Source organism: Mastomys coucha, unplaced genomic scaffold (genome assembly GCF_008632895.1).
Source record: "Mastomys coucha isolate ucsf_1 unplaced genomic scaffold, UCSF_Mcou_1 pScaffold14, whole genome shotgun sequence".
Lineage (NCBI taxonomy): Eukaryota > Metazoa > Chordata > Mammalia > Rodentia > Muridae > Mastomys > Mastomys coucha.
The window spans coordinates 123136996-123159433 of record NW_022196896.1 but is presented as its reverse complement, the minus strand read 5'-3'; the positions used below and the strand labels follow the sequence as shown (position 1 = coordinate 123159433).

Genomic DNA, 22438 nt, shown 5'->3' with positions numbered 1-22438 from the left:
CAAAATTTCCAAAAATAAAACCATATCTTAAATGAAATCGCTCCATTCCCTCTAAACCTCTGATGTCTTATCATTTACCAAAGAAAGAAAAGGATCCCAGAGAGAAGGGGTTGGGAGCTAATAAGGAAAACACAGCCATGTGACTCTACTGTTCTGACAGGCAGAATAAACAAAGCTGGATGGCAGCTCGCTTAGACCCCAGCCTTCCGAGAGTGCAAAGAAGTGTTATAGCTCATCAGCGAGCAACAGCCGTCAGTCCTCCAGGTTGGCAGAAAGAGAGCAGTGGCTTACCTGGAAAAGACACTAACAGTTAAGATCACTTGATGTGTATGAGCAGAGAAAATTGCATAGGTCAAGCCCTGGGAAGTAAACCCCTTTGGATGAAGAAGACGAAGAGGTAGTCGCTCACACACATCCATGTGATGCTGGAGGTGATAATATACAGGTTGGAGGACTCCCCAGTGGGTGATGCCACCCAAAAGGAAAGACAACAACAGTATGTCTGAGAGGAGCATAAGAAGACAGACAGACAATGAGTTCTATTGCTGGAGATCTAAGCAAAGTCTGTTCAAACGCCTGAAGTTCTAGGGATCTGTGGCTTCCTCTAGCTCCTCCTTTAGCTAGCTGCAGACGACAGTCAGGGCGGTAGACACGTCTAAGGCCGTGTGACCTGGGAGACATTGTCATTGAACACTTGGTTCTCTCTCCGTATTTGCTTTCCAAGTGGATATGCAGGAATAGGTCTGCATGTCAAACTGGATATAGCAATCTCATGATGTGGAAGGACTGTGAAGAACACTCAGCCTAGTGGAGGAACCAGTGACCTGGAAGATATCCATGTGCTTATAAAGAACGCTGTTACAAATGGAACACAGTTTAGCGAAGTACAGGAATTGGAGGAAAAACACCAACTGAACACAGGCACACCCATGGATGCATGTGTGTGAGCACGTGCGTGTGCACGTGTGTAAAGCTGTTGAGATACCTGCCCTTACGTATGTTTCTACTTCATCCTGGTGGAATTATTCTGCATAAATCAATGGCTCCTTTAGTATAGTATGGATATTACTAGATGCTGACAAATAATTTTTTAATGCTACTTTTTTAGCCTGTGTTATATTTATTAAAATAATGTCAGCTTGGGTTGCTTACCATGAGTGATCCTAGTTATAGCTACGCTTTTAGTAGCTGGATATATTCTACCGCGACTGCATACTCTGGTTTTGGTTAACTACTCTTAGTCAGTTTAGATTCCCTTGATCTTTTAACTTTATTGATTAAAATAAAATCCTGCACTAAAGGGCGTTCTACTTGAGTTTATAAAACACTAGAGAGCTGTCATTAACACTTCCTAATACTGACAACGATGTACAATTTATAATGAATATGTAACATAGGTTATGAGGGCTATCAGCTGCTATGGAGAACTAACGAAGAAACACATTGAACATAAATTGCAAATGGAATAATCCCGAGGGATAAAAAAAAAAAGTTCAGTATAAAGAAGGAATTAAGCTTCCAGATGACAGGCCTTTAAAAACTTTGCCTTGAATGGTAATAGGAGAAGGAACTAAAGAATCAATAAATAGATTTTATCATCCAAGCTGTAAGACGTAAGATACTATAAGCACCATTAAGCTCTATTGGCATGGTATTCCTCTAGTGGTCCCTCACTCACTTCCTCCAGAGTGAAACTTCTATTCCTGTTCTAGCCCTTTAAGGCCATTCATAATGCTGGCTTATTTCTGACCTCAGATTTTAAGATGCTTCACAACCTATACAACCTGTTCTCTGTAAGACAATCCTTCTTCCCAGAAATACACCTGCCAACATTCGCTGGGCGGTGCCCCTTGCCAGATACGCACTGACTTCTCATGAGGACACTCTACGTGAGGATTCCCTTCTTCACAAACAGACTGCGTCTTGAAGAGAGCAGTGTGTTAACTCATTCCTCATCATGTAGCCAGAACATGGTGAGGCCTTTGAAGGCAGTGTTCTAGTGGGAACTTACTTTTAACCACTTCAATATTGTTGCTTGTAGTTGGGCTCAGTATGTTTCTGGGTGCTCATTCTGGGTGGCCCCTGGAATACACTTCATGCCTGGATATATGAAAATAGGCCAAGTTCCCAGGTCCTGATCAAAACCTGCCTACTTTCCTCTTGGGACTTTGCCCGAGTTGAGCCTACTATTGTATCTAATTAAAGTCATCCCTGCTCTGGTGGGGGATCTCAGTGGTCATCTGCCAGACAGAAGGCTCTATCATTTATGTTGAGTAAAATTCTACTAAGCAAGAAAAAGACACCCAGTCACCTATTTGGAATCAGGAAGGTCATAATGACACATGGACGTGCATGCATGTGTGCATGTACACACATACACATACACACACACACACACACACACACACACACACACCTTTTTGTTTACTGTTGTCAGGGCCATAAAATGTGTATCTGAGCACTGTAGCTGACTCTGACACAGTATCTGCTATTAAAATCAGAGTATTTCTATAGTTTTCAGCTCAGCATAAAGGTTAAGAACAGTCACATTTGGAAATACTCTAACTGAGCAATTCTACACTAAGAAGTGCCTTGATAATCAATGCAAAGGCCAAAGACAAAGAGAAACAAGGAATCATTAGATTAATTTCACTCATTTCCAAACTCAGCTACATTTGTATAGTGTGATCGGGTAAGGTGCTGCCATCATTCACTGAGGAAAAGACACATTTATTTACTGGTCACCCATGTGAGCGAAAGCAAGTGGATGAAGATGACAGTCAAATTTCCTGGCTGAGTGAGCCGCTGTCACAGCCAATTCCTCTGAGTGTCTGTAAAACACCTTTTAGACAGCGCTGCAGTTCAGTGGTCAAATGCAGATTTTATTTTCCCTCCATCCAGGCAAGTTCTCTGAATTCTTGTTATAAACAAAGGCAATGTTTTAAGAATATTTTGTTCAAAATATAAAATTCCATATACTCATTAGGATGAATACCTATTTGAATTCAAATGTATTATTTCAGTAAGAGCCTAAAAGTACATTGTAGATGTTATACACTCACAGGTAAACATGATATATGTATGTACATCATTTCCATGATGAGGGCATGGTATTTCTCAATAAGTAAGTGTATTGCTTTAAATGAGTTAAGGGAGTCATGTAAACATGATCCTGAGAATTAGTAAATTTTGGGTGGTATTTTGCATATGCATTTGTGGGTACTATGTGTGTACCTACTGTCCTCAGGAGCCATGTCTCTTAAGGAAAGAAAGAGCAAATAAAGCTGCCACAACCCATTTTTTAAATGAAAAAGATAACAAAAAAGTCCAACCTAATCTAATAAAGGAGTCTTATCAAATCTTAGTTATTGGAAAAGATAAATTCTCAGATTCAGAATCTGGGACAAGCCACAAAAAAGCACAGAGATCATGTCTCGTGAGACTCCCTTGGAATGGGTTAGCTCTAGTCAGCACATGAGCACAGCTTCGACTTCGGGCCTCTGAGAAGCATATAGGAGTCACCTGTGTAACATGCAATGTTGGCATCAAAGCCCCTCCCTTCCTTAGGCCTTGGCAGAAATGACCAGTTGGGTCTAGCAGCTGGTTTTCAATTCTACACTTTGAATGTGCCTCCTACTAATGTTGGTGAAAGGCTCCCGTTGGACAGTTCATCAAAAGACTCATACTGATAGAAGCCCTCCTTCCAACAGGTAAGAAGTTCTGTACCATGCAAGAAATCCTTCTGGCAATAAGAAAAAAAAAATGAAGGAATAAATACTAAAAAGTGTTCAGATCCCAGAAGACTGTGTGAGGACCTCAAAGCTCGAAGCACTTTAATCTTAGAAAAGAGATGCTAGGAAAATAAAGGGATTTTAGCATCCTGGTTCTAACACACAGATTCATGCGCTCCCCAGGATTACTCAATTGCTTGACGCAATATATTTACTCAGACTTCACGTTTCAAATTAGGTGAAAGTAAACACATTAGTACGAAAACAGCAACAGCACATTCCGAGGGTATATTTATAGTCCTTAGAGTGACCATCCCTGAAACCATATACTACTGCCAACCTCCAGAAACAAACCAGTAATGGTTAACGTGAAACCCTTATACTGCCGTGCCCTATGCCAACTGTATTTACACAGGTGTGCATTATGGCCTTCTCCATAAAGCAAGTATGAAATGGGTGGAGGTAAGACTACCCCTGAACATAAACAGAGAAAGATATAATACTGATAAAGCAAAAAAAAAAAACATTTTGTAGGTAAATATTATTCTCTCCAAGGCTGCCAAACCCAAGGATATGAATGAATATATTTTAAGTTATATTTGGGGTTATTCCAAGAACTATAATTAGGAAAGTAAGGTTGCTTTCTATTTTTAAAGTTACTCATTTTAGACTTGGAGAACACTGACTCTCCTAAGCTTGTTCTCAGTAACGTCCAACTACTACACCCCAAACCCTCCAGGCGATGTTCAGCCTGTGGTGGCATGACTCTCATTCTCAGGGATCAACTACTGAGCAGTTCTGGCCAGTGTTGTTGTAGGTTGTATTTTGTCATCTTTATTGCAGGCAGAGTGTGGAGAAAAAAACTCCATGCAAATTGTTCTGGCTTTGCAGGTCAATAATGGACATTCCTGTGGGAAGCACCTCATGAAAATTCATTCTCAGGCTGCCCCATGGCTACATTGTACACATTTTACTAGTCACATAATAGCCATTTCAGGCAGTCCACTTGAAAATGAGTTGCATGGGACCAAAGTACAGCTCTCATTACTGTTAACTTCCCCATATCAACATTTTAAGCCAGAAAAGAAAAGCAGAAAACAAAACAAAACAAAAAAACAAAAAGAAAAAAATGAACACTAATAATTTGTCATTCCCGTCCCTTCTCTAAACATTACAAGTCTGTCATCAGGGATGCTTAAATTAAAACAATCTAACAAAAACAGATGGTGCCTTGTCACTTCTCCTAGGTGATTGAAAGACACATCTGGGAAGGACCTGTCATTTCAATTTTTTTTTAGACTATAATATAAGAGAGTGGATGTCCTTTCTCTTTCTCCTGTCCTCTCTCCTTTCTTTTTTATCCACCTACCTGTCTGGTGGGTAAAATATTACTCTTCCTAGTGTTGATTCTAAGCATAGTGCATTTATTACACAAACCATCAGGTAAACAGATTCATGGAATGCAGAGGAATTAAGAATTCCGACACAGACAGAAAGCCAATACTGTACAAATGTGGGACCACACAGCCCTGACGACCACTGGCATCTGCACATAACGCCTTAACTAGCCCTCCTCATGAATCTCTCCAGATACAGTTTGTAATTTTGTCTCCAGTGGATGCCTGTAGTTTCCTTTTGCATTAGGGATGATAAATGCATTTTGGAAACTGACAGTAGAAGATTAATACACTCATAAGCATCAAAGAGAACCTTTTACTGATCTCACGTAGCTGTTCACCCTTCCCCCATGATCCAAAGAGTACTTACTCACGAAGGCTTCCTCATCCACAGGCAGACGCATGGACATGCAGAAGTATGTGTCAGACTGTTAAAAAGAGAAATATAATAAAATCCATGTTAAATGTCTAAGAACCAGAATGAAACGATAACTCTTAAATATTGGCCTCCAAGACCGTAGAAGTATTCCAGTGAGGTCAGAATGCCTGTTGAGGGCTGGTTAGCACCTTAGCAGAAGAGCTAGCATGGATAACTTACATACACTACATTTTTTTCCCTATGGTACTTTTATAAACAATGCTGAACTTGTTTACAAGGGTCATCATCATGGATGATCAATCTAGCAAGGTCACATTTAAAAGGCAGCATTGCAAATGTGGAAAATGCATCTGATTTCAAAAGGGCAAGAGGCAGTTATGATCTCAGCATAGATATTTTAATTACTACAAAAAGTTGGTTTTAGAGATAATATTACATATGGTTACTTTCTTATTTTAAATTTTCACAAAATACGTTGAAGAAATCAACATCATCTCAAATTAGTCTTTCTTTCCAAGTTATTGTTCCCTTATCTAAACTAGAGCTCTTGTGCTTCAATATCACACACATTGACATTACAGTCTTTATTGAGCCAGGGGTACCAGTGTGTGATCATACCAGATGTATAATCCATCTGCTCAGAAAATGAGTCAGGAGGATCACTTGAGTCCAGAGTTCAAGGCTAGCCTACACTTTACAGAAAGACTCTTTTTTTAAAATAATAAACGAAAATAAAGAAATGAACTGCAGGGATGGAAGTGGAGAGGAGCCTGAGGAAAGGAAGGTCCAGTGACAGGCCCAAAGTGGGATCCAGCTCAAGGGGAGGTTCCCAAGGCCTGACACTATTATTGAGGCTATGGAGTGCTCACAAAAAGGGACCTAGCATGACTGCCCTCCAGAAGACCCAACAAGCAGCTGAAAGAGTCAGATGCAGATATTTGCACTCAACCAATGAACAGGAGTAGCTGACCCCTGTTGTTGAATTAGGGAAGAGCTGGAAGAAGCTGAGGAGGAGAGTGGCACTGTAGGAGGACCAGCAGTCTCAATTAACCTGGACCCCAGAGATCTCTCAGATGATGGACCACAACCAGGCAGCATACACCAGCTGATATGAGGCCCCCAAAACATATACAATGGAGGACAGCTGGGTCTGTGTTTAGTCAGAGATGATGCACTAACCCTCATGAGTTTAGAGGTCTGGTTGGGTGGGAGTTGGGGGATGAGGGGTGGGGGGTGGGGAGTGGGGATATCCTCGTGGAGATATGGGGGTGGTGAGGAGGTGTGGGATGGTCGAAGGGTGGACCTGGAGAGGGGAATAAAATCTAGAGTGTAAATAAATAAGTAAACAAACAAATAAAAGACACACACACACAAAAGAAATGAAACAAGAAAAATTGAGCAGTGAAAGCTTCAACTTAAGGAGAGCATTTTTCTGAAGAAGACCTGAATGGAATCTGTATGCACTGAAGTGTGCACTATGGTTGATAATACAAAGGTAAGCTGTGCTCAGTTAATAATTCATACTTCATACATTACTGTTGCGAAGTGCTAGAATCAACAAAGCCCAGCAATGCAGATACAGATCATCTGAGTGTCTCTAAATATACAGTTAGCAGCAAAAAGCATGCATGTGACCTATTTTTTACCTCTGTCTCAGAAAACAAAAAATGTTGGCGTACACAAAACAAGTGTGGTAAAAATTGAAGAATTGCAAAAATATGATTCAGTTACCATTGCTACTTTTGTTTATGACTTTTTTTTTTTCAGTTGAGAGAAGTTTCTCTTCTTCAAGTCTCTTTTAGAAAATGGATGGTGACCTCCAGTAGAGGGATGGGACCACCCACTCATCTTAAAATTTTTAACCCTGGAATGTTCCTGTCCAAAGGAAAGACAGGGACAAAAAATGAAACAGAGACTAAAGGAAATGCCATCCAGAGATGGCCCCACCTAGAGATCCATCCCATCTGCTGACACCAAACCCAGACACTATTGCTGATACCAAGAAGTACCTACCGACAGGAGCCTGGTATGGCTGTCCCCTGAGAGGTTCTATCAGTCTGACCAATAACAGATGCAGATACTCATAGCCAATCATGGGACTGAGCCCGGGATCCAAATGTAAGAGGTAGAGGAAGGACTAAAAGAGCTGAAGGGGACTACAACCCCATAGGAAGAACAATATCAACTCACTGGACCACCCAGAGCTCCCAGGAACTAGATCTACAACCAAGGAGTACACATGGTGGAACCCATGGCTCCAGCTGCATATGTAGCAGAGGATGGCCTAGTCTGTCATCAATGGTAGGGGTGGCCCTTGGTCCTGTGGAGGCATGATGCCCTAGCATAGTGGAATCCTACAACGGTAAGGCGGGAGTGGGTGAGTGGGTAGAGGAACACTTTAATAGGATGGGATGGGGGTTTGTGGAGGGGTAACTGGGAAGGGGGATATCATTTGAAATATAAAGGAATAAAATAATTAATTAAAAAAGAAAGAGAGAGAGAGGGAGGAAGAGTGAGGGGGGGAGGGAGAGGGAGAGGAAGAGGGAGAGGGAGAGGGAGAGAGAGAAGGAATGAGTGGTGAAATGTTGTAGCATACACAGGAGGGGAAAGCTCAAAAGGCTGGAGCAATGAGCTCTGTGTATGGAACCCAAGAGATATACACACAAAACAGTGTCTAAGCACTTTCCAACCATGAACAACGATGATTAAAATTATTCACAACTATTTTGTAATTTTATAAAACTGATGTTATAAAATACAAGTATTCTAAAATTAATAATCTTGACATCCTTTTTGTATGTGAACATCAGGAGCTATAAGAAATTTAGAGCCTACATATTTGTGACTCCTATAATCTGTGCTGCTACTTCTAGATCTAAACCACCAATCAAAGAGTTCACATGGAGGGACCCAGGGCTCCAGCTGTACATGCAGCAGAGGACGGCCTTGTCAGGCATCAGTGGGAGAAGTAGCAATTGGTCTTGTGGAGCCTTGATGCCCAGTGTAGGGGAATATAAGGGTGGGGAGGTGGGGGTGGGGAGGCAGGAGTGGGTTGGGTGGGTGGGGGAACACCCTCATAGCAGCTGGAGGAGGGAAGGATGGGGTAGGGGTTTTCTGGGGGGATCAGGAAAGGGAATAACATTTGAAATGTAAATAAATAAAATATCCAATGAGAAGATGTAAATCTATTCTCTCAAACTGTCTCCTCTCATTGGAGGAGTATTGAACAGCTCTGGCCCTTACTAAGGCAGCCTGGCACAGGTGCAATAAGCTTATTTCTCCTCCAGGTCATGCCCATTAACAAACCCAGATGGCTAAGCACAGAGGTGAAACCTTTCCGTAGTTGTCAGCACACCCCAAATGGAAAAGTTTGCCTCCCTTTTGTTCCAGTAAAGTTCCTTTCATTTATGGTGGATAAGCGTTCCTAAGCATGGAGTCATGACAATAAAAATTTGTCCTCACTTTAACTCATACCAGGCCCTGGAAAGCCATAAGAACAGAAACTCGCTTAACACATCACAGATGATCCAAAGCAATGTGCCCTATAGTGACTTAAAAGCAAATACAGCAACAAATGTGCATTAAAGTAGTTAAGCATATATTTATAACACCCCCAAGAGATTAGAATAAATACAAATAAAACCAAAATTCTTTATAATTTGAAAAAAATGTTGGTTTTACTCTTTGGTTTTAATCTAGTTCAAATCCTTCTGGAATAAAAATGTTATTGAGTTAAATAGATACATCAAATTGGGCAGCCCGACTCTCTTGATAAAAGCTAAAGCAAAAACAAAATACATGAAGATTATATACATCAATGAACAAAATATAGAAAACTGCTGTTAATATCAGATCCATGCTGTGTTCATTATTCTTACCGGCTGATCTTAAAAATCAGAAAAACTTGGGAACATCTTTGTCTCATGAATTTACATTCTTAAGATTATAATTTCTTTAACAACAGAAATGTCTATATTTCCACATTTATTTCCTAGGATGCAAAGGAAAGGAAATAAAAGAATGGGAAAAGAAGGAGGAGAGAAAGGAAGATAAAAATGAAGTGGGCAGTAGGCAAGTATCTTACTCAATTATTCTGGGAGAGAATATCTATAACAGATCCAGTATCAGTGTCAACCAAGAACTACCACAGTCTGATGCATGATCTTACTTATGCCCCATTTTTAATCTAAAGAATAATTTCTGCATGGAGAAAAGACTATATGGCTTTTCCCTAAAAGAAAGTACATATAAAACGCAGCATAGCAAATCAATAGTTCACCTTTGGTTGGAAGCTCTGAAAACCACATAATTCAAGTAAGTGGAGGAAAGATCTGTAAAAGGAATAGGACAGTTTGTTGCGGAATATGTGCTATTATGGTATGGTACTTAGCATTAAGGTAAGAGTCCAAAATCTATGATGTGATGTATGCAGCACTTTCAGAGTGCAACAGGAGAGCTAAATAGTAAAGGATGATTCACGGACATTTTCAGTGGTCTTGAGGTCCACAGAATGTGAGTACACACATTCCTTACAATGCTACTTCATTTCTCTCTCATATGTGCACTGTAAGTAGACTTAGCAAACAATATATCTCTTTATCCACTGTTTTTTTACAGAAAGATTACTGGATTGATCCACTTAAGGCCAACCAGGTAGTTAGTGTCAAAATAGGATTAAAAACCTTCTTGTTTATGCCTGTAAGACCATTACAGAGAATGAAGTATAGTTCTTGTCATTTTTGTGGCATTAAATTTTAATCCATTTAAATTTATGATTGTGAGTTGCCCTTAAAAAATCTTATGACCTCTGTAAGTTTCAGTGTATCTGGTTTTGTGTGGAGGTCCTTGATCCACTTGGACTTGAGCTTTGTACAAGGAGATAAAAATGGGTTGATTTGCATTCTTCTACATGCTGACTGCCAGTTGAACCAGCACCATTTGTTAAAAATGCTACCTTTTTTCCACTGGATGGTTTTAGCTCCTTTGTCAAAGAATGAAGTGACTATAGGTATGTGGGTTCATTTATGGGTCTTCAATTCTATTCCATTGATCTTCCTACCTGTCTCTGTACTAATACCATGCAGTTTTTTTTTTTATCACTATTGCTCTGTAATACAGCTTGAGGTCAGGGATGGTGATTTCCCCAGAAGTTCTTTTATTGTTGAGAATAGTTTTCACTATCCTGGGTATTTTGTTATTCCAAATGAATGTGCAAATTGCTTTTTCTAATTCTGTGAAGAATTGAATTGGAATTTTGATAGGAATTGCATTGAGTCTGTAGATTGCTCTTGGCAAGATGACCATTTTTACTATATTAAGAAGGAAGACCAAAGTGTAGGTGCTTTGGTCCTTGTTAGAAGGAGAACAAAATACCCACAGGAGCAAATATGGAGATAAAGTGTAGAGCAGAGACTGAAGGAAAGGTCATCCAGAGACTGTCCCACCTGGGAATTCATGCCATAGACAGTTACCAAATCCACACACTATTGGGGATGCCAAGAAGTGCATGCTGAAAGGAGCCTGATATGGCTGTCTCCTGAGAGGCCCTGCCAGAGCCTTACAAATTCAGAGGCAGATGTTAGCAGCCAACTATTGGACTGAGCACGGGGTCCCTAACAGAGGAGTTAGAGAAGGGACTGAAGGAGTTGAAGGGGTTTGCAACTCCATAGGAAGAACAAGAATATTAACCAATCAGACCCCCAGAACTTCCAGAGACTAAGTCATCAGCAAAGGAGTACACATGGCTCCAACTGCATATGTAGCAGAGGATGGCTTTGTCACACACCAATGGAAGAAGAGGTCCTTGGTCCTATGAAGGCTGGATAGATGCCCCAGTGTAGGGGAATCGAGGGAGGTGGGAGGTGGGTGGGTGAGTGGGGAAACACCCTCATAGAAGCATGGGGAGGGAGGATGTGATAGGGTGTTTCTGGGAGGGAGGGAAACCAGGAAAGGGGATAACATTTGAAATGTAAATAAAGAAAATATCCAAAAAAAATTAATCTCATGACCTTGCTTTTTATAAAGATTAAGTTTTATATTTAAAATTAAATTTCTTCATACATAACTGAATGGTGTCTTTGTTTTTCCCCGAGTTGTAATTTGTTGAAGAACTGGTCAGAGAATGGTATTTGTCAAACTCTTACAACATGTTGGTGATTATAATTTTTCCATTGAATTATATTAATTTATAGTAGGTCACCAATAATGTATGTACTTTAAGCTGAAATCTCACACCGTAAGGACTAGTCCATCTAAATGCACTATACCACTATAACTATGTGTCTGTGTATACTAACTGTAAAGAACGAGTAATCAAGCAATCTTTTATAAAACCGCACACCTGATGAAGGCAGTGACATCATGAAAAGAGGGCTGTATATTGTTAAATAAAGGGAGCAAGTATAGAGAGGTGTGGTGGCTCACACATACAATTCTGGCACTCATGAATGTGGAGACAGGAGGATTGCCAAAAGTGTGAGGCCATTTTGGGACTTAGTCCCAGTGACTTCTGGGACAGCCAGAATGAATAGCATATGAAGATCCTTTCTCACAATATATAAATAAATGACCAAATCATTACATCAATGATATGGCCAACAAAACCAATTATACTTCTTAAATGATGAACACTTAGAACCCTAGTGATTTTAAACTATCTTGGTCCTACAGCCTTTGCCATTCAACAATACTGGAAGGGGCTCACTGTCAGTCCTGACAACCTGAGTTCAATCCCCAGGATCCACCTAGTGGAAGGAGAGAGGTGACTACCAAATATTGTCCCTGGATTTCATAAGTTCACCCTGATGCACACATACCCACACATATGCAAATAGACACATACACAAACATACGAAGGTAAAAAAATAGTGAATAATGGACTCTTAAAAGATAGAATATTTATCGGGCCTATTCTTTAATTTGAGAAGCTTCCAATTTCACTATTTACCATGGTAACAACCATCAAATAGGTTAATGACAGAATTCTTTTCAAGATGGAAGTGAACCTGAGGAACATGAACAACTTCTTTGTAGAAAAAAGAACCAAAACCAACCAACCAACCAAAAGTGATTATCTAGGTTTGCTAGAATAAAGTTTATATCCACTTTTCTAAAGCATTCTTCTTTACAATGTGGTAAAATAATCCAGGTGAGGTGGCACATGCCTTTCATGCCAGCTGTGAAGAAATAGAGGCATGCAGATCACTGAGTTTAAGGCTAGCCTGGTCTACATAGCAAGTCCCAGACCAGCAAAGGTTACATAGTGAGACTTTGATTCAAAACCAAACCAAAACGAACAACAATGTCTCCAATATTTAAACAAAGTCAGCAATCTTAAAACACAACTTCAATGCTTATCTGATTAATGGAAGCCATAAGGAAACGAGAGACACATAAAAACTTAAGAAGCAGCTTGCTCTGAGTCCCCTGAATTCCCAGCAGCACTTGTAAATGTTTCGTAATGGCTTGATGATAGAAGGTGGTGAACTGGAGCAGACCACAGCTATTCAGTCATCACAAGTGTGTTTCTCCAGAGTTCAGTCATTTGTTCACATATTTATAACTCAGTTCAATGCTTCTCCCTAACACCAGTGGAATACAGCAACAGGGGACCTGACTGCCCACTGTCATAAGCCTTTTCATTTGAGCACATGGTCCTGGGGAGGAGGCCTCTATAATTCCACCACTCACAAGCTTCACACATCATCATCACCCTTGTGAATGCTCGCGATAACACTGTGGGAGGAACACTGTATCAGAGCGTAGTGCCAGAGGACTGTCTGCAAAGTCCTGCAGGTTCCAACTGCTAGCATAAGTCTCAGATGTGCAAAAAGAAGAACTAAGAGGACCCTCCATAGCCACAATTTCCAGTACTGTTGGTATATCAGCCATCTCTGAGTCAGGAGAGATATGATGATGCTGATGCCTCTTTACTGAGGCAATTGGGGACTATATAGGAAAAGCATTTTTTTTTTTCTGAAAAAGAAAATGGTATGCTACAAATACGGGGGAGGTACCTTGTTGCTTAGGAACTTCTCTCATATTTCATTATTGAGTATTTTTAACCATAGGGACTTATATAGATAGTGGCTATCTTAAAGTAACAAATAATAATCTTTGTTTTTATTTTGTCTTTTCAAAGAACTGAGATGCAGTAGTTTCTGTGGAAAGGGAGGCTAATAAAGCCAACTGCTTATTTAAATTATTATGGGACAAACAAAACCAGCTGTATACTATTACACATAGAAGCTGTTGACATAAAACCAGTAATTTTTGTTTTGGGAAACCAAAGGTACCATTCACATTCTAGTGTTGAATGCTATGATTTGATCCTGATTGGATAATATCATTTTATTGTGCAGGCAGAAATAATTCCCCTGGCTGGCTTTACTGAGAAGACTAGAGAATGCACTGACCAAAATTGGCTCAGTTTTCTGGCTTTGCAATAGTCTGGTCTCTGGAAAAAATATTTTGTTGGGTATAGCATAGTTTCTGGTAACTTACCATAGTTTCCTATTTGTTAAATAACCACAAGTATCAAAACAATGAGACAATGAAGGAAGGTGGTATATAAATTGCTTAATGGTGTGTGTGCGTGTGCGCGCGCGTGCGTGTGTGCATGCGCATCTGTGTATGTGTGTATGTACTGAATCCTCATGATGTAGACCATAACACAGACAATGAAAATAATGTCCAGCAAATGTAGAACCAACTCATAACAGGAACATTCTTTGTGCTTCAGAGTAAGTAGTAACTCAGAAAGTAGGTTATAAACTGTTTACCGATCAAACACACAAAAGCCACCCCAAATCATGAAGGGTCCACAAAGCTCAACACGTTCTTCACACTCACTCTAGTGTAAATAACTTATTCTATGCAGAGTCCCAAAGAACCTTAAGATGGCTGAGGTTTCTGTCAGTCCAAAAAAGGAAAAGAACTGAAGGAGATCAGAGTGCTCTGACAAAAAAATTATTACAGAAAGAAAATGTTTGTAAATAATTTTTCAATATTTTTAATTTGTCTGGGCTGATTTATTTCACACTTAAATGAATTAAAGATTATTAGGAGAGATGGAAAAGCCTATATGTGTGTGTGGTTGTAGGGATCATCTCTGTTCTTTTGAATGATCTAGATATAGACAATGAGGTATAAAGCATTAGTCAATCAGGGATCTAAAAAGAACAAAAGAAAGGATAAATTAATGTCTCTTTCTCTCCTGCTCAGAGCTGGGGTGTAATGTCTTGCACTTGGCCATCGGAATCCTAAATTCTCTGTTCTCTGAACTGTAGGATATATAGAAGTTGCTCTCAGGTTCTAGGACATTTGGTCTGGACTGAGCCATACATCTTGCAAAAAGCTTTCTTAGTCTTGATAATGACGGGACCCAAGCAGCCATTATATCCTCACTCTATCTCAAGCTATAGCATCTATACCAACATGAATTTGAGGACTACTATCAGTTCAGTATCTCTAGAGAACTTTGACCAACATATACAACTCCAATAGGTAACCAAATAAAGTTGCTGTTTCTTAAAGTGACTTTAATATACTGAATAGCTCATTTGTTAAAATTCTGGCTGTACAAACATGAGGATCCAAGTTTTGATCTTCAGCACCTACAAAAATACAGGCATGGTGGCATATGTCTATAACCCCAGTACTAGGGCTGAATAGTAGAATCTCTGGGATACGCTAGATAGCCAGTCAGCCATACTGGTGACCCTTACATTTAGTGAGAGACTCTGCCTCCTAAATTGGGGAGAGTGACTGACTAAACCCTCTCCACACCCACTTACGCTCCATATACCAATGGTCATCAAACAGCACCATGTCGAATGCCCAGCAAGCAATGGGAGCTCTAAAGCTATTTGTTGAAATCTCAACATTTAATCTCCTTTGGTGTCAATAAACTCATGGTTTAAGAAAGGCCGAACTGAAATTTGTACCATAGATGCCCCTTATTAGAGTTTTATACGGGGTCAGGGTTAGTGAATTTTATCCTCAGGTTGCTCCATTCTGGAATTCCATCTTTATTTTTGGATTACAATCACACTGTAGCTGATGGTAAGAGTTTCTCAGTGCCAAGTAGTTCAGTGGAAGTGACTTTCCTGGCAAGAGCAAGGGAATCACAAACTTGACTGAGCCAATGGTGGGGAAAGGTATTTTAGTGAGGGAAGATACTCCTGAGAACCTTTCCACAAGTTCATACTTGTCATTGTATCAGGGCATAATTAATGATTTTTGCCAAGATTAGGTTTAATATAAAAATAGGAGGATGGCACTAGGGTCTCTGGATAGGGGTTATTTATGTGACCAGAGATCTGCTGGCTTGTACAGGGGCTTTCCCCACCTGACACTAGTGGCTTCTTGTCATTAAGTTTCTCTGAAATATATGGACAGTTACAATTCTGAACTTTGTGGGAACATTACCTAGTTACATCCTTTTCTCAATCATGTATGCATGAATTAACACATAGGCAAGCTCATGCTCTTATCTGTGTGTGCATGCACGCACACACACACACACACACACACACACACACACACACACACACAGGTACATACCCCAAACCTGGAAGTCAAATGTACTTGCTCTGTCCACCTGGAAGACCTCTGCCCAGCCATCTCCATCTTAAGCATAGTATTCCATCTTCATCTTCAAATGGTTTATGTATGATCTGGTCCTATTGTAATATATCTATCTTGTCACAGTCACGTCTTCAATGCTTGTTTATTGTTAAGTCTCAATTCCCAACCACAGGGAAATTGATCTTTTTAGTGAAATATTTACTTAATGAAGTGACAAACTCGAACAACTGATCAAATCCCAAGAAGCAGATATAGGAACATGTAAGGCTCGCCTGCCCTGCATAGTTTATAGACTACGATGTTATAGACAATAATCACACAGATAGTGCATTTTGTTTTACGTGACATATAGGAAATGTACACATAGCCACAAGAGAGAGTACTTCTGAGGAAACTGTCCAGTGTAGAAGAGTAAGCAATGGCTTAGTATAGGAAAATGTTTTACGAAAGGCTGAAGAATTGGAGAGAATTTGGCATAACTGAAGAAATGGATGCCATAGCATCAGGCAGAGAGAATGTTTTTAGCCCAACTGGAAAAACAGATGTGGCTTCCATAGCCCTTGTCATTACAACCATGGGCTTGAGTCATTTTGTTTCTCTGAACAGTAACAGTAAACCACTGAAATCTCTCATAGAAACTGATGTGGGTGGAAGGATTAGATGAATCTTACAAAGAGAGCTTTAGGTATTCGGAGACACAGTTTGAATCTAGGAGATGACAATCAAACAGGCAAGAAGAGGATGTGTTTTGGAGATGGTTAAAGGCAAGATGTAACTTGGGTGTGTGCTTGTGTGGAAATGAAAAACACAGACAAGGATGGCCTGGGCCCTAGTTAATCTCTGCTGTCAGTTTTACACCTGAGAGAGGATTCCCACTGATGAACTGACCAGGCCACCCTGTCCTCCAGGCATGTCTGTGGGATGTATGTGTCTTGATTGTAAAAACATTGATGCAGTAAGGCCCAGGTACCCATGGCCATCCCCATTTCCTGGGTAGATGTCCTGAGCTATTCACAAGGCTGGCTAAGCATGAAGCTGCAAGGGACCCTTCCAGTAGTGTTGTTCTGCTGTTTCTGCTTCAGGTTCTTATTGAACTTCCTGCCCTGGCTTCCCTTAGTGATAGACTGTGACCTGAAACTATAGGCCCAATCACCCTTTCCCCACTTAACTAGGTGGTGGTTTCTTGGTTTTGTCTTTGTCACAACCACAGACATGAAATTTTAACAGTCTAAATCAGTGGTTCTCAACCTGGGGGTCACAACCCCTTTGGCAAACATTTATCTCCATGTGGATTTCGGACTTCGAGGCCAGCCTGGTCTACAAAGTGAGTTCCAGGACAGCCGGGGCTACACAGAGAAACCCTGTCTCAAACAAACAAACAAACCAAAAATAATAATAATTTTATGGTTGGGGAGGGGTGTCACCGCAACATGAGGAACTGTTTCAAAGTGTAGCAGCATTAAGAATGTTGAGAACCACTGGTCTAGATCCATGTTTTGCATGACTTGCACTGCTGTTTGACATATAAAACACAAGAAGACAAAATCTTAAATATCTAAGGTACTTTTGAAAAATCAACACATGGGTTTCAAGGGCAGTTAGGTCACCGGGAACTCAGAGGAAAACTTTGACCTCCAGAAAGTGTAAGATATCAAAGGTAGACAGCAGATGAATAATAGGTATCAACTAGGATTTTGCTTCCTGAGAGTAAAGGCAAGGAAAGATCAAAAAACAAAAGAGGAAACCCCAGAAGAACCGGCAGCAATATGCAATGGCCAAGGAACACAGTGGTAGGAGTGTAGAAAACAAAGGGATGCTTTTGCCAGATAGTCAAAGAAGGAGAATACCTCAGAATCAGACAGTGCTGAGCAAGGTCACCAAGCTAGATCCATGGGACCCTTACAGGCACAGTGAAAAGACAATATTCACAGTCCTCAACTTTTTGTTACTGTCCCTCGTGTATTTTAAGGAGCATATTCTTCCTTATGGGTCCTCATCTAAGGCCTATGACTGTTGACTCTGTTCATATGATTCAAGCCCTTCTCAAGGCCAGGGAAAGCTCAGCCCCAGCTACGTTCACTGACCCCATGACTTTCCCAACCTTTCCAGTCCTGTTGTTGGCACTGTCACCCAGCAAAGCAATGCCTGCAGCACCGGTCTATGGCACTCACCACAAGCATCTCATGCTAGCTTCTTCAGTGAAGGCCACATGGCCAAAGGGGATGAGGGGAACAAGGATGAAAGAACATCCATAAAAAGAAAACCAGAAAACCAATAACTATAGTGATAGTAGCAACAAAAACCAGACATATTTAAAAGTCTGAAAGAAAAACATGGGTCAATAGGTTATTTAGATTTTTTCAAATATTCCAAGCATAAAAATAAGGAAAAGGTGAAATATACTGATATTACTTAAGTGTAATATATTTAGCTGAAAATACTATCACAGAGGAATAACCATCAATAGACAGTAGTTTTTTTCAACACAGGAAACAATTAATGTTCATAGACTAATGGGTTCCACATATCTTAGAATCTGAAACCTGGATTCTTTCAATATACACTGATTTAAATACATTGTTGTACATCAGAACTAATGAAGTGATGTCCTATTAAAAGTGGACACTTTAAAATGAAAGGGTAAGGAAAAACACAAATTACAAAGTTAAAATGGGTGACTTGGAGTGCCCATCCAATAGACTTCAGAGTATTTAGAAAATCTGACAGGTCTGCGGAAGGAAGGCTTCAGTTCTAGAGATGCAACATATTTGTAAGGGGACTAATTATTTTTAAAACATTAGGCTGTTATAATGAAATTCCTCTCTCAAATAAATCATATTTGGCCCTATAGATGGCATGTCATTATGGCTTCAAGCATGAGAACAGGGAGAAAACATGGCAGTCATGTAAAAGGAAGTTCCCTGAACAGAGAGCAATTCCACAACTGCAAGGTTCCAGAGTTGACAGCGACTGAGGGATGACAGCCATTCACTTTATTTATTTGAGACTTTCTTGTCCAAGGCCATTCATGAAATTCCCAAGGACATTCTTTCCAAATACTCAGACACCGTACTGACCAGTAAAAAGGAAGAGAGAGAACGGCTCAATACATAGTTATATGGACTGTTTGAACTAGACGACATAGAAATGACTTTGATTATTCATCTTAACAATAATTCTTCCTTATTATGAGACCATAAGCTCAAGGTGCTGAATTCAAGCTGGATGTGGTGTTGCAGGACTGAAACCACAGCACTTGGGCAACTGGGGTATTGCAAGTTCAAGGCTAGTATGGGTGGGCTATATAGTGAAATTAAAGGACTTAATTTTGTCTGTATATTTTAATAGTGTATGGATTGTAACTGTTACATGTATGTGTGCATGAAAATTGACCTAGTAGTATATACAACTTGTGCTGTCTTTAGTTATTTCACAGTGATTACTGAAATCTGCAGAATATTCTACTTCTTGATGGGTTTTCTCCTAAGCTCAAATACATGCACCAATACATAGCAATTTCCACATGGAAATTTCCACTTCAATTTTTATTTCATGTTTATGGCACTTAAAATTGGCATCCCCACTAAGCACAAAATGGCAGTGTATTGTTATGGTTAAGAAGTGTTTGTTTCCTAAATCTATCATCATACAGACTTTGGATGAGTATCAAAAACTGTACTAAGTCGGCAAATATATATGACATGTCATCTACATGCAAGAAGGCTAAGAATTCATCTTCAGTAAAATGAATGTATTCGGGGCAGACCCAGGAACATGATTTCAACCTCAGTGCCATTAGGAACTAGGTTACTTCAGTTTGCAGATTTGTCTTCGGAACTTTGTCTCTGGGCCTATCTCTTCCTAACAGTTGAACCCAGTGAGCCTCCAGAGGCACCTACACGAAATACAACACCCAAGGCCAGCATAGGGGCAGCCTCTTCTGCAAGGCCCCGTCCAGGAATAAAACTATCCCCAAAACACTTCAGGTTCACGAGAACTTCCTTCAAACCTCAACGCCCAGCGCTGAAATCAATCATCAGAGGGAAAGTGCACAGAATACAATTGTGTTTGTCAAAATCCGGATTGAGCTGAGCCAAGAAGGGCAAATACTGGAACAGATGCATGGTAAACATAGGCCAAGCACAAAGGAGGAGTCTTTTATGGATAACCAAAAGGTCAGACCAGCACATTTGTGAAATCAAAAGCCAATCCTCCTAACTCTAATTTTAATCTTCAGACGTCCGAGCTCATTTTAGAAATGAGCTGGCTTAGAAATGTTGAGAACTTTTGGGAATCCTTTTCATTTGGTCAAGTGAAACAGCAAAATTAATGCACTATATTCATCTAGACTTTTCCAGCTGCAGCTCGTTATGAGTGAAGCAAGACAAACAAGAACAAGAGTGAACACGTTGCCCAGGCCAGGACAGTAAATCCCAGTCTTTAGCAGCAATGGAAGAGATGGAGAGTCAGTCGGTCCAAATGAATGGAAGGCACTTGGCCTTCTAAAGACGGAGGCTTTTTTCAACCAAACAAGTGGGCCAGTATGCACGGTGTACTCACATTTAAAGATGGTGTCATACATTTAAGTGTAGCGATCAAGGGCAAAGCCATTCAGTTTGTCCCTACCATCCGTGATTAATATTTTCATCATTCTGAGACTTCCACCCATAAAAGAAACACTCCAACCAATTTGCATCCTTTTCCTTGAACTTTTAAGAGGAACTATAAAATCAAATATAAAAACATTCTTTGGATCGCTCTTTGATTTTCCTCTGCATGTAATAAACATCTCTATTTTAGCAACAGGCAGTTACATAAAAGCCGTTTCTGCCACTTGGTTTCCAGGGACTGGGCTGTGCTCTCAGGGCTGAAGCACGGTTAATTCTTCTGTGTGCTCATGGACCACCTGGCAATGGAACTCTTGGCAGAATTAGTTTGCTGATTTTGTTATGAACATGACTAACTGCCTTTTATAAAGGGCTTACTGCTCCAAAAATAGTTCCTGGGCATTGAATACTTTTTTTCTTTAAGTATTTTATTTTGCTTTAAAAAAAAAAAAGGTATCAAATCCAATTCATTTCACTGTAATTTCCCAACTTCAAAGCCAGTATTAATAATTCAGAAGGAAAAACTGTACAAATATTGTCTTATACACTATAAGGGGTATGTATTCGTCACATAGCCAATGATGGATCAAGTACCCCTGTATACTGCCAATTTCCATATTTCTGATATGCTTATACATGTCATCAGTCCATCTGACATCATAAACATAAATATTTCATTTTACTTCAGTAGATAACCCCTTTTCCTCATAGCTTGGAAATATGCTAGTAATAAATAAATAAATAAATTTGCTGCCATTTTCAGACAGAGGCCTCCTCACCTCACAGATTACAGAGTGTGAGAGACCAATGGAAGGATGGGAAACAACTCCTTCGCAACCCTTACTTTGTGAGCAGATGCCAGCACTTGCAATGCACACTGGGCTCACTCATTTTCCAGACCCGGTGAACAGAATTTTAAGCTCAATCATTTTTGGATGAGAGCATTCACTTGTCACCCTTAACCTTTAAACAACTTAACCACGTTTCTCTTAGGAATGAATAGAAAGGTTCAAATCAACGGGGCAACTGAAGAGAATGTAACCAAGGAGATAGGAGCAAAGATGTGGGCTAGGCTAAAGGAAGCAGGTGAAGGATGTCGGATCATCCCAGAGGCTAAAAAAGCAGCAAGCGATTCCTATCCAGTCCCATGACGTAAAAAGAGGAAAAACTGCCCAAACTAGAAACAGCGATGGCCACTGGACTCTTAAAGTCAATAAGGAAGCTAGAGAACAAGGCAGATCCTGAAGGACATGTCCACAACAGTTACCCCTTGGAACCTTACAGTAGGACAGAAAAGTCCATCTGGATAAGCCGGTGGAGAATGCAGAGCACACAAAATATGTCCCTGAATTTGTATCTCTGCTCTTGTGTTTGCTTTTAAAGAATTATAAAATCTAAACCTCTGAAACAAAAGGAAGCGATCTGGGTTTCTTTCGGCTTCTGTAGTCTCTGAAAAGAGGCTGAATTGGAATCCTAGAGGGGAAATTTTAGATAAAGAGCACAAGAGAAAGACTCTCGGAGCTGAATAATTAATTGGAACAAAACCATGAGATACAGAGACACTGATAGCTACTAATTGGCACTGAAATTCCAGGTCTGGAAAGTCTGAGAATACAAGCTTCAAAGACTGAAGAAAGCTACATAAGAGGGCATGGGAGATGGGGAGGACTCCGATTTCAGTAGAATGTGTCTCCTCATTTCGATGAGAGAATTTTAATATGATCTAAATTTGAACTT

At 40.1% G+C, this 22438-nt stretch overlaps 1 protein-coding gene across 8 annotated transcripts in view; it reads right to left on the bottom strand.

Annotated features, from left to right (window-relative positions):
* The window catches only part of Pam (peptidylglycine alpha-amidating monooxygenase), a 284277-nt gene that overhangs the window by 122445 nt on the left and 139394 nt on the right, over positions 1-22438 (bottom strand). For all 8 annotated transcript variants that reach the window (XM_031368553.1, XM_031368547.1, XM_031368548.1 and 5 more), the window contains exon 4: positions 5499-5556. In XM_031368553.1, coding sequence (XP_031224413.1) covers positions 5499-5556 — 58 coding nt within the window. The remainder of the gene's footprint in view (positions 1-5498; positions 5557-22438) is intronic.